At 41.7% G+C, this 13617-nt stretch overlaps 1 protein-coding gene across 4 annotated transcripts in view; it reads left to right on the plus strand.

Annotated features, from left to right (window-relative positions):
* Positions 1-13617, plus strand: part of LOC140206283 (putative ferric-chelate reductase 1) — a 56544-nt gene that overhangs the window by 13960 nt on the left and 28967 nt on the right. For all 4 annotated transcript variants that reach the window (XM_072274610.1, XM_072274611.1, XM_072274612.1 and 1 more), the window contains 4 exons: positions 352-537; positions 1512-1613; positions 9734-9875; positions 11522-11635. In XM_072274610.1, coding sequence (XP_072130711.1) covers positions 352-537; positions 1512-1613; positions 9734-9875; positions 11522-11635 — 544 coding nt within the window. The remainder of the gene's footprint in view (positions 1-351; positions 538-1511; positions 1614-9733; positions 9876-11521; positions 11636-13617) is intronic.

Here is a 13617-nt window from a genome sequence, read left to right on the forward strand (position 1 = left end):
TGTGACTCTGAGCATTGGAACCTCCACATTAGGCAATGATGCAACCTCTCAGAATGCTCTCCGCTGCACATCAGATTCTTTGACATAGTAAATCTCCACAAACTCCTAATTGCATAGAATCACTGGTGTACCTTCTTTGTGATTGCATCAATGTGTTGGCCCTAGGGCCTTCAGGAGACTACAAAATAATTGCTAACCTTGCTCAAGAATATGAAACCTTAAAGCAGAATAAGCATCTAAACCCTAATGCATCTTAAGTGACTACTCAGAATTTGGAGAGCACAGAATGATGTACAAAGCTGTGTTAAGTATTGGGTGGTAACCATTTTTATTTTTGTCATTTGGGTTTAGATCTCCAGTGAAGGATGTGGGACGACTAAATTTTGCTTCAGTAATCCTTCACAATGCAACCCAGCCACAGATCCAAATTGTTACTTTATGTCATCCACTCCACTGGGTAACCAAGGGTTACGATTTGAAATGAAAGGAAAGGCAAGCGGCTACATCTCAATTGGTTTCTCGGATGACAAAATAATGGTAAGGAGTCTTGGAAGAAAATGTACCGTGAAACCTGAGAAACTAGTCTAGCATTATAATGATATTTGAGCTGATTCTTGTCAATGTACATTGCCAGGTATTACATTGCATATAACTTGCTGCATAGTTAGTTCATTAGTCATTCCAAATGGGGAAAATATGGATATAGGTGTTGAGGAAATTAGAATTTTTTTAAAATGGCATGTGGTGCATGATTAGCACATGTCCCTCTGCTAATGGTCAAATGGCCTGTCTTCTGCAGTTACCAGTGGAAGAACTAGTAATGTCCACCAAAGTTGGATTTTTCTTCTGATAACCTCTGGTGTAGAGGTTGCAACTACCCATTATGCTGGCATTTAGGGCAGCAGTGAAGGTCCTCCATCTCTGGCAGTGTTCAGGGCTGCCTTCAGCTTGTCAGTAGCTCTTTCTCACTACTGTCAATCATGCAAGTCCCGGGTAGAGACACAAGAATGCTGTCGCACTCAGATGTAGAAGGATTCTTCATTGCTGTTTCAGTAACAATTTTGGTTTGCTAGTCAGTTGTTAGCCCTGAGTTGAACCTGGAGGACCAGTGGACTGCTCTTGCTCTGTCCTCAACCCTTTGACCCGTTTAGCGTGGGTGACTCTACCAAGAGCCAACGCATAAAGCCCTGACTCCAGCCAATATAGCCCTCTGGGTCATTGAGGCATGCAAGCCTCCAAACCTCGACAAGGTTGTGGTCCTCTTCAAGAGCTGGAAGGGTAATGAGTGTTTACTTTTAACTTTATCTTTAACCCTATTGAATCTTACACTGGTTTCAGCTTCAATAATCCACTTGCATCATGTTGGATTGCTTGGCTGATTTAAAGTAATTTAAATTCCTGTAGATTAATCTACATTGGATATGCTTGACTTAATTTTATTGTCAGTTGCAGTATGTTAATTTCAATGTGAGGACTCCTCAATCACTGGTGCACTACATTATTTTTCCTAGGGTGATGATGATATATACATTTGTGGTATAAATAGCACTGGACAAATAGACGTTCAACGAGCCTATTCCACAGGAAGAACACGCCCGAGCAGTAGGCCGCTGGTAACTATTTTCAGATTCTACGTTAAAGATCTATGTGAGAAGCACTACTATAAAAGTACAGTGGAGCATTGAGATTGTTTAGTGATTTTGTTTTTGGGTGAGAAGTCTGTAGAATTGATATTCATTCCAGAATTGTGTTGTCACTAAATTTGTACCATGCAGTACTAAAATCCTGATTAATGAACTGGGTGGAGGACAAGTGCTAATAGACCTTTATTTTTCTTTTGGCCCATTGGCACTGACTTCTCTTGCAGTCTGTAGCAACTGGGTTAAAATTCCCATTTTCCAAATCCTTTCTATATAACTTTTGGTGATGGGTCTTTTTCATGTCTGTCCTGCAGTAAATTTTCAAACAATGTCTGAAACCAAGGAGATCTTGGGGCAAATGACTAATGGCTGCAAGGTCTTTGAAAGGTTAAAATGGAATTTAATTGAGATATGTTAAGATGAGGGATATGGATAGGGTAGACTAAAGGAAACACTTCCCTGTATCAGAGGTAAAGAAAAATAATTTGTATAGACTTGGAGTAAGGGGCAAGGAATTTGAGGGGATTGCTTTTTCCACCCAGAGTGCTATGTACTTGAAATGGGCTGCCTCAGAGTGGAGGAATCAGTTGCTGATGGTATTTAAGTGTTTAAACAATCACTTGAATTGCCTAGATATAGAAAGCTGTGGGCTGTTTGCTGGAAGATGGGATTAATACCAAAGGGTGACCACTGGTTGACTTGGAAGTGGTAGGTTAAGTGGCTTGTTTCTGTGCTGTATCACTCTCTGATCTACTTGAAGGTCACAGCAGAACCTGCCTCTACCACAGCGGCAGGCAGTGCGTTCCAAATTCAGACCACATGCAGCATTTAGAATGCTTTTCCTCACGATACTCAAGTTTTTAATTTTTGTTCCTTGCTATCTCTAGGTCTCTGTTCCACTGACGGAGACAGCCTCTCATTATCTGTTCTGCCCTGACCCCTCTTCTCTCAGTTATCTTAATACAAAACAGTCCCAGCCCTGTGACCCATTCTTGTAATTATAGTCCCTCATCATAGGAAATTTGGAAGTTGCGATCAGAAAATGGAGGGACAGTGGAAGGGAATACACTATCTATAGACCACTAACCCTTGGTGGACTAAAATTGATCAAAGTCTCTTGGTGTGGAGCATTGAACTATGGTTTAAGTCTGTGAATAAGGGGGATATATTGAGATACAGCGCAGAGAAGGCCATTTGAAAAGCATCGCCTGGCAACCCCCGATTTTAATCCTGTCCTAATCACAGGACAATTTGCAATGACCAATTAACCTACTAATCAGTATGTCTCTGGGCTGTGGGAGGAAACGAGAGCACCTGGAGGAGACCCACATGGTCACAGGGAGAATGTACAGGCAGCAGTGGGAATTTGAGCCTAGGTCTCTTAAGTGTTGTGCTAACCACTATGCTACCATGCTGCCCCAGCTGGGTAACATCTGGAAGCCATATGAAGGATAGAATATTGAGGAATTACTGGAGGGTTTGCAAAAGAATTGAAGATCATTCATGTTGTGCAGAGCAGCACACACAAAATGCTGGAGGAGCTCAGCAGGCCAGGCAGCTAGTATGGGGGGGAAAAAGCACAGTGGACGTTTTGGCCCATAGATGGTGCCTGGCCTGCTGGGTTCAGTCAACATCTTGTGTGTGTTGCTTGGATTTCCAGCATCTGTGAATTTTTCTCTTGTTTGTGACATTGTGCAGAAATTGTTTTGAGGCCAAGAGAAGCAAAAAATTCCAGCAAAATTGGTGGGTCCTGTAAAAATCATAAATATCCTTTAGACCTGACTCTTGAAACTTGCCAGGAAGTACATATGATGAAACAGGGTTGCAGTAGAACAGGAAGTGGTAGACCATTGTTAATTAAAGCTGAACAATAAGACATCATTATGTAACCCTGTCCAAAAATATCTTATAATTATGACTGGAGAAAATTTTAAAAACCAATGAAAGGGAGGATATTTTGTAGGAAGGCCATTAGGTATGGCCAGTTTGATTGGCAAGACATTGGCAAGTGGTACCCACCTCTTGCAAAATCACTTTTTCGTTCCTCTGTTGTTCACCCTGCGGTGTCGGTGCTGTGCAATTGCTCAGCAAAAGCAGGTGTAAAGCACTCCTTTCATCCAATAGCCTACAGGTCACGCTTGGGCAAGCTGTAGAACCTGCTTAGCCTCCCAATCAGGGTCATGTGAAGCCATGGTTTGCAGGTGGTGGATGGTTTTACAAGCAGATTCTACAATTGGAATTTATGGTTGTGAAACTAAAAATGCTGGGCAGATGAATCTGCTGATCAATGGCCAGGGTTACCTGTCCAGTATGGACACTGCAACTGAAGAAGGCAATGGGAAACCACTTCAGTATTCCTCCTTTGTACAATTATGAACTCAAATCAACTACGATCTCAGCTCAAAGATGTAGCCTTCACCGAAGGAGCCTCATCCGGTAGAGGATCTCATGCACCACAGGTGAACCTCGACCGTTATCCAGTGACTGTCACCAAATTAAAAGCAAAGAAGATCAGACTAGCAACCTGGAATGTAAGAACCCTTAACCAACCTGGTAAACTAGACAACATCAGACGGGAAATGGGAAGATTAAAAAAGCAACATCTTGGGAATGTGTGAGAGGAGGTGGAAAGGAGCTGGTAAAACATGCTCAGAGGGATATACCATCACTTACTCAGGAGGAGAAATACATGAAAAAGGTGTTGGAATTATGTTAGATGAAGAACATGCAAAATTAATAAAAGACTTTTGGACAAATCAGATGGAATGTTACTTGTGAAACTACATGCAAAACCTTTTGACATTAACATCGTTCAAGTTTATGCCCCAACAGCAGACAGCAGTGAAGGAGGCATCGATCAATTTTGTGATGAACTAGAAACAGCATTAAGACCATGTAAAAGCTCTGAAAATACCATTATTCAAGGTGGCTTCAATGCAAAAGTAGGCAAGACCAGGGACGAGGACAAAATTGGGCATTACGGCATGGGTGAGAGAAATCAGAGGTGAACGACTAGCTACATGAGTCGCAGGAAAAGATTATATAATTGGTAATACCGTCTTCAAGCAACACCCGAGAAAACTATGGACGTGGAAGGGCCCAGGGGATAACACCAGAAACCAGACTGATTACGTGCTTACAAGGAGAAGGTATGGAAGTGCTCTGAAATCATGCAAAACGTGCAGACTGCTAAAGTGATCATGTACCAATAATCAGCGTGATGTACCTGAGACTCGGAGAGCTTAAAAGACCGAGAGGAGCCAAAGCTGAATTTGGGACTTTTGAGAAAAAAACAGTGACATCAAAAATGAACTCCAAAAAACAGTGAAGAACAAATTCGAGGCTCTACAAAACATCACTATTAGATTAGATTATGAGGACACTCAGTCCTCGTTTATTGTCATTTAGAAATGCATGCATTAAGGAATGATACAATGTTCCTCCAGTATGATATCACAGAAACACAAGACAGACCAAGAATAAAACTGACAAAACCACATAATTATAACATATAGTTACCACAGTGCAAAGCAATACCATAATTTGATAAAAGCAGACCATGGGCACGGTTTTCAAAAAAAAAAGTCTCGAAGTCCCGATAGCCCATCATTTCACGTAGACGGTAGAAGGGAGAAACTCTTCCTGCCATGAAACTCCAGCGCCGCAAACTTGCTGATGCAGTACCCTGGAAGCACCCGACCACAGACCACTTTGAGTCTGTCCGAAAACTTCGAGCCTCCGACCAGCCCTTTGACACCGAGCACCATCTCTGCCGAGCGCTTTGACCCCGCCCCAGCCGCCGGGCAACAAGCAAAGCCGAGGACTCGGGGCCTTCCCCTCCAGAGATTCTGGATCACACAGTAATAGGGGCAGCGAAACAGGCATTTCAGAAGTTTCACCAGATGTTCCTCCGTGCTCTCACGTCTGCCTCCATCAAATCAGGATTGTGCACGGTACCCTACTTGACATTATAGAACAGCAATGGGAAAATCTCAGAGACAGCATAACACAACAGCACAGGAGGTGATTCCCAAACAACAGAAAAAAGCTAAAAAGAAATGGATGACAGAAGAGATTCTGAATCTTACGGAACAAAGAAGAAAATATAAGGAAAACGAAAAAGCCTACGTATCCTTGCATGCACAGATAACAACCAAGTGCAAGGAAGCTAAAGAAAAGTGGCTTAAGGACAAGTGTGAGTTAATAGAACAATGGCAGAAGACCAACAACAGCAAATGTATGCACGACGAGATCAAAGAGGTCACAAATCGGAAGGAAAGCGGGGCAACAACAGGATGCATAAAAGCAAAAGACAGCTCTGCAATTATGGAAAAAGGAAAAATAATGCAAAGATGGTCATAATACATCAAAGACCTATACGACAACAAAGACCAAGAGGACAACTTTGATATTGGCAACAACAACGAGGGCTCAGTAATACTGAAAGAAGTGGAACATGCTATGAAGAAAATGTGAAAGGGGAAATCATTAGGACCAGATAACATTCCAGTTGAATTGTATGAAGCGCTAGAAGATTTTGGTGTATCTTATTGAATAGAATATACAACAGTGGCAAAGTACCAGAAGATCTTTTAAAGACAGTTTTCATTGCATTGCCAAGGAAACCAGGTGCAACAGAGTGTGGACAACACAGAACAATTAGTTTAATGAGCCACCTCACAAAAATTCTACTTGGAATCATCATGCTCAGAATAAGAAACAAAATTACACCAGAGATCAGTGAAGAATAGTGCGGCTTTGTCGAAGGCAAGGGAACATCAAACGCTACTTATATTCTCAGGAATGTTATCGAAAGGTCAATAGAAGTACAACAAGACCTATACTTCTGTTTCATTGACTACACAAAAGCCTTTGACACAGTGAAACACCAAGTCATCATGAAAATGCTTAAAGATATTAATATCGACGGAAAAGATCTAAGAATAATCAGGAATCTCTACTGGCAACAAAGTGCAGCTATACAGATAGACAATGAGGTTGGTGAATATCAGCCAATAAAGCGAGGAGTCAGACAGGGTTGTGTTCTATCACCAGACCTGTTCTCCCTCTACAGTGAAAACATCATGAGAACCATACAAGACCTACCTGGAAAAAGTATAGGAGGATAAAATATCAACAACCTCCGCTATGCGGATGATACAGTACTGATAGCAAACAGTGAAGTAAATTTACAGAACCTAGTATCTACCTTCAACACAGAGCGAAAGACTTGACCTAACCTTAAACAAAAAGAAAACTGAAGTAATGGTAATATCAAAGAAACCTGATATCCCAAACTGTAGGATCGTATTGGGAAATGAAATCCTGAAATAAGTTCACAACTTCAAGTACCTTGGATCATGGGTAACATCTGATGGCAAATGCGAAACGGACATAAAAGCAAGAATAGCAATGGCAAGAATAGCATTTACAGAAATGAGAAACATCTTAAAGAACAAGAAAATAGCAATTGACATCGGCCTTAGAACTCTCAGCTGCCACATTCTTCCTATATTGATGTATGGCTGCGAGTCATGGACCATCACAAATGCAATGGAAAAAAGAATCAATGCAGCAGAGATGTGGTTCCTCAGAAGAATGCTATGCATATCGTATACGGACAGGATAACCAACGAAGAAGTTCTACAGAGAACGAAAACAAAACTTGCATTACCTTTAAAAAAAAAAATTAGAAAACATCAATCAAAATACTTTGGATGCATCATGCGAAGAGAGACATTAGAACATTTAGTTACAACTGAAAAGCTGGAAGGAAAAAGAAGCAGAGGCTGACAGAGAATGAAAATGATAGATGGAATAACATCATGGTTAGAAACAGGGGAGGCAACAACTACAATTCGGAGGGTCAGGGACCATGATGAATGGAGAGACACGATCGCCCATGCCGAACAGCAAGGCACCTGAATGAATGTTGTCCGTCCTGTTACGTAACTCCTAACGGGTTATAGAGTCAGCAGAAATGGAAAATGCCTGGAGTCTGGTATTGCTGTTAACTAAAGCTATTTTATTAGTAACTACGCAATACAGTAATATAAAATCAGATAAATCAAACAGGTTAGCAAAGTTCATGCATATATAAATGTGGAAATATATAAAAGTCAACCTTAGGAGGTAATGGGATACAGTCTTATGATGGAATGTAAGATAGTTCAGTTCAATGCTCAGGTTAATTAATGAGCGATATTTGTAATCGAAAAGGCGAATGTTGTGAGAAGGCAATTACGTCGATATTCCACGATAGCAATACAAAATAACAATAGTAGAAGGTTTTATCTCCGAAGTTGTTCCACTCCACACACAAAATATCACTGACAGTGATCTTCCACGAGCATCCTGTCAACACAAGTGGTACCACACCCGAATTCAGCTACAGGTTATCCCAAAGTGGTGGCTACAGGACAGTCCAACAGAACCCAGGTATGGATTATCACCAACAGTAGCTTATCACAAAGGGGACACTCCAAGGGAACCACCACCCAGGCAAGGGTCGACACACCAGTAGATTCCACACGGTTACCCCAAACACATGACGTGATAGCCACTTATCCAGTTCCACGACATACGAAATAAGTCCAACAGTGATTTGCCACAGGGGTGCCTTTCTTCAGTGAACTACCACACCCAAACAAGGGTAACACACAAGTGGTATTCACAAAGGTACTCCCCTCACCAGAGAACCCGCTCCTGTAGATTAACTACGTGACAGTCACACCTTCACATTCGAATGGAACTCAAACTCACTCTTACGGGCTACTTAGAGAGAGAGTCCAAACAGTGACCTCTTTGTCACTAGGTTTCTTCTGTTTCAAACCTTCCTCTCCCCTCTTCCTTTAAAGTCACTGAATGTGACCACATAGAAGGAGACCGTCTTCTGGTGGTAAAGTTATCAACCCAGGCAAGACTGATAACTTCCCACCAGTCACACCTTTTCCGCACTGTGAGAGCCACTGATCAATTCTCCAGATCAGTCTTCCAAAACCCACCCTTGTGTGAGCACACCAAGCTCATCCAGTGTCCAAAACCACGTGCCTCTGTTTAACAACCAACTGACCTTGTATTTATCTCAGCATGCTGAACACCAGCTCTCCACCAATTATCGCTGCCCTCGGTCACCATGGCAACCCACTAGCTGCTCGTTGCGCTCTCTCTCTCTGTAAGAACTCACAAGCAGGCAGCGTCCTTGTATAAGTGTAAACACACTTTAGAGTTCCTATAAACACCACCTGGAAGGCAGGCTTTGACCCTCTCTCTCTGCAGCAGCTCAAACAGTGTCTTATTTTCCCGACGTTTTAAAGTGACAGTCCACAGGAAATATGAACCCTGGGGTTACATAACAGCTGAAATAAAAATGCATTCACATTGGCTTATTATTGTCACACGTAGCAAATGTAATGAAAAGCTTTCGATTGTGTGCAATGTAGATAGACAATGACACATTACTGTACATTGAAGTAGTGAGAAGACAGTGTAGAATATAATGTTAAAGCTAGAGAGGGTGTGTAAACAATGCAAGGGCCATGATGGAATAGAATGAGAGATCAAGAGCTCACCTTTAGTATATGAGAGGTCTGATCAACAGCCTGATGAAAGTGGGATAAAAGTTCTCCATGAGTCTGGTTGTACATTCCTTCAGGCTTGGAGTGGCACAGTGGTTGGCATAGTTGCTTTACAGTGCCAGAGATCACTGACGGGGTTCAATTCCTGCTGCTCTCTTTAAGAAGTTCCTGTGTTCTTCCCATGACCTTGTGGGTTTTCTCTGGGTGCTCAAGATTCCTCCCACATTCCAGAGACAAATGGTTACAGTTAGTGGGCTGTGGGCACGCTATGTTGGCACCAGTAAAGCAAATGTCAAATTTCACTGTACATTTCAATGTATATGTGACAAAGCTAATCTTTAAAGCTGTTCCATTTTTTGTCCAACAGAATAGGAGAAAAAGAATGAGCAAAGTGGGAGAGATCCTTGATTATGTCAGCCACCAATGCCATTAACCCAACCATGGCCCAGGGTGGAGCACTTGAAACATATACATTATTAATTCTGTATTGTGTAAACATAATGATTTATTTTACAGCGTGAAGTAGGTGGTATAAGTGTGGCAAATAAAAATGGAATAATTCAATGCTCATTTGTAACAAGAAGCGTCACTTCAACAGCCCAAAGAGCTGCCAATAATACGTACTACTTATTTTTTGCTTATGGAACTTCAAGTGGTGGTAAGTGCTGCAGTGACATCTGCAATAACTTCTTGAGGTACAGCCCAAACATATTCTAATCTGTATGAAACATGAGAAGTAAAGATGTACAGATTAGCTTTCTTTATTACATATACATCAAAGTGTACAGTGAAATGTGTTTGCATCAAATCAGTGAGGATTTTGCTGGGCAGCACACTAATATCACCAAACTTCCAGTACAAACATAGTATGCCCATAACTTACTAACCCTAACCCGTGTGCCTTTGACATGTGGGAGGAAACTGGAGCACCCCGAGGAAACCCATGCAGCCATGGGGAGAATGTACAAACTCCTTGCAGTCAGCAGTGGGAAATGAGCCCAGATCTTAACATCACGTTTAAAATCACTGGCATATGTCATGAAATTGGAGTTGGGGGAACAACATCTTGTATTCCGTCTGGGTAGCCTCCAACCTGATGGCATGAACATTGACTTCTCAAACTTCCGCTAATGCCCCACCTCCCCCTCGTGCCCCATCTGTTATTTATTTATTTATTTATTTATACGCACCTTCTTTTTCTCTCCCCTTTTTCTCCCTCTGTCCCACTCACTATACCCCTTGCCCATCCTCTGGGCTTCTCCACCCCTTCCCCCTAGGCCTTCTGTCCCATGATCCTCTCATATCCCTTTTGCCTATCACCTGTCCAGCTCTTGGCTCCATCCCTCCCCCTCCTGTCTTCTCCTATGATTTCGGATCTCCCCCTCCCCCTCCCACTTTCAAATCTCTTACTAGCTTTTCCTTCAGTTAGTCCTGACAAAGCGTCTCGGCCCGAAACGTCGACTGTACCTCTTCCTAGAGATGCTGCCTGACCTGCTGCGTTCACCAGCAAATTTTATGTGTGTTGCTTAATTCCAGCATCTGCAGATTTCCTCATGTTTGTGTCATGAAATTTGTTAACTTTATGGCAGCAGTATAATGAAATACATGATAAATATAGAGGGGGGGCAAAACTGAGTTCGTTGTGTGTGTGTGTGTGTGTGTGTGTGTTCCCATGGCAACAGAGTCCTGGGTGGTGGGGATCCTTAATGATGGACACCACTGCCTTAAGGCATTGCTCCTTCAAGGTGTTGTTGATACTACAGATGCTAGAAATGATGATGGAGCTGACTGATTTTACAAGTTTCTGCAACAACTTTGATCTTGTGCAGTAGCATCCCCCTACTCCCCCATACTAGATAGTGATGCAGCCAGTCCAAATGCTCTGCACGGTACACTTGTAGAAATTTGAGTGTTTTAGTTGACAACCAAATCTCCTCAAACTCCAAATAAAATATAACTGCTGTCTTGACTTGCATTATAGCTGCATCAATATGTTGTGTCCATGTTATGTCCTCAGATATTGACACCCAGGAACTTGAAATTGCTCACACTCTCCACTTCTGATCCCTCTGAGGATTGGTTTGTGTTCCCTCGTCTTGCCCTTCCTGAAGTCCACAATCAGCTCTACAAGATTGTGGGATGGAGGAATTAGAGTAGTTGACATGGCAGAGAGATAATGTTGTAGTAGTAGTGAGCAACAACATCTTTTGCCAAAATGACATCCCAAAATGTGCATTAGAATCGGCTTCATTATCACGGAAATTACTGTTTTAGTGTAACTTTCTAACAATTTTCATTTTTCAGGAAGAATAAACAAGCATCAAGATTCTCCATTCATATCAATGGAGAAAGTAAATGTAGCAGTTGCACAGTCAGCCTCTGGGAACAATGACGCACCTGTCCTTATCAAGACTCACGGTAAGAGTTGTGACAGGTAATTTCACCACTGAATATTAGCATTTAACTAATCATTGTTTACCCAGTGTATGTGGAGTAGTCGAGTATGTTATTGACTGGACTAGCAGGTAAAGTTCTGCAACATTTGAAGTAGTGAACTCTAGTACGGATTTGGAGAATTGAAATCCAAGTACTTGATATTCTAAATTTCTGGAATTTTGAGTTGAAGTCTTCTCAATGACATAGTCATGCTACTTCTGGATTGATGTAATATCCCATCTAATACTTCAAAGAAGGAAATCAGCTATCTTTGCCTGGTCTGGACGACATATGACCTGACTCAATAATTCAAACAGAACAGATTTTACAGATGTTGGAAATCTTGAGCAATGTGCATGAAGTGTTGGAGGAAATCGGGTAGTGTTTATGGAGGGGACTAAACAGTTGATGTTTCAGGTGAAGACCCTTCATCAAGTCTGATATTTACATTCTGAGGAAGGGTTATGGCCCGAAATGTCAACTGTTTAGTCCACTCATACAAACGTCGTTTGTAGATGCGACCTGACTTGCTGGATTTCTCCAGTATTTTGTGTGTGTGTGACCCAATAACCTAGTGGACTTGGGGCCCAATTAAAGAAGTCCAATAAATGCTGACCTTGGCCAACAACATAAAATCATTTATCTGTTTTTCATCAGTTGGTGGGGCTCTCTAAGACAATTGTGCTGCAATATAAATTGCTTAATTTGGCACATGGTTTGTACTGAAGAATCCCACATGCTGTAGACAGAAGATGGCTGTTCACCGTTGATTTATCACGGTATTATTTTTAACTGTGTAACCAGGATGGCAGTCTGTGGGCCATCCTACTGGATGGAGAAACCAATGAAGAGGGACATGTGAGTTTTGAGTTTCAAATTTTAAAAGCCTGAATAATGTCATGGGGAAAATCTCAGCATCTGTACAAAACTTTGCAGCCAGTGCTCAGATGACTTCTGACATGTGCTTAACTTGTATTTATATTACAGTTCTTTTGGGAGTGAACCTCTGGATCTTGTGAGATTTGTAGCAAGTGTGCCCTGTAGTGCAATATAAACTGTGGAACAGAAATGCACTCAGTGGCCACTTTATTAGGTACAGAAAGTAAAGTTCAAAGTACATGCATGGCACCGTATACCACCCTGAGATTTATTTTCTTGTGGGCACACTCAATAAATCCATAATAGAATAATAACCATAATAGAATCATTGAAAGACCACACCAGCTTGGGTGCTCAATCAGTGTGCAAAAGACAACAAATCATGCAAATATAAAAAAGAAATAATAAAAAGCAATAAATATTGAGAACACGAGATGAGTCCTTGAAAGTGAGTCCATAGGTTGTGGGAACATTCCGATGATGGGGCAAATGAAGTTGTTTCCTTTTGTTCAAGAGCATGATTGTTGAGAGGAAATAACTATTCCTGAACTTGGTGATGTGAGTCCTGAGGCTCCTTTACTACATTCCTGATGGCAGCAGTGAGAAGAGAGCATGGCCTGTGTGGTGGGGATCCGATGATAGATGCTGCTTTCCTAATCGGACGTTTCTTGTAGATGTGTTCAATGATGGCGGGGATTTTGCCCATTATTGTCTGGGCCACATCTACTACTTTTTATTGGATTTTCTGTTCAAGGGCATTAGTGTTTCTATACCAGGCTGTGATGCAGCCAGTAAATGTATTCTCCAATGCATAATCTGTAGAGGTTTGTGGAAGCTTTAGATGTCATGCCAAATCTTCGCAAACTCCAAAGGAAGTAGAAGCACTGTTGTGCTTTCTTCGTAATTGCACTTGTGTGCTGGGTCCAGGACAGGTCCAATTAAATAACACTGAGGATTTTAAATTTGCTGATCCTCTCCACCTCTGATCCTTTTGAGGACTGGCTCATGAATCTCTGGTTTCCTCCTGAAGTCAATAATCAGCTCCTTTGTCTTGAGTAAGAGGTTATTGTTATGGTATCACTCAG

Source organism: Mobula birostris, chromosome 12 (assembly GCF_030028105.1).
Source record: "Mobula birostris isolate sMobBir1 chromosome 12, sMobBir1.hap1, whole genome shotgun sequence".
Taxonomy (NCBI): Eukaryota; Metazoa; Chordata; class Chondrichthyes; order Myliobatiformes; family Myliobatidae; genus Mobula; species Mobula birostris.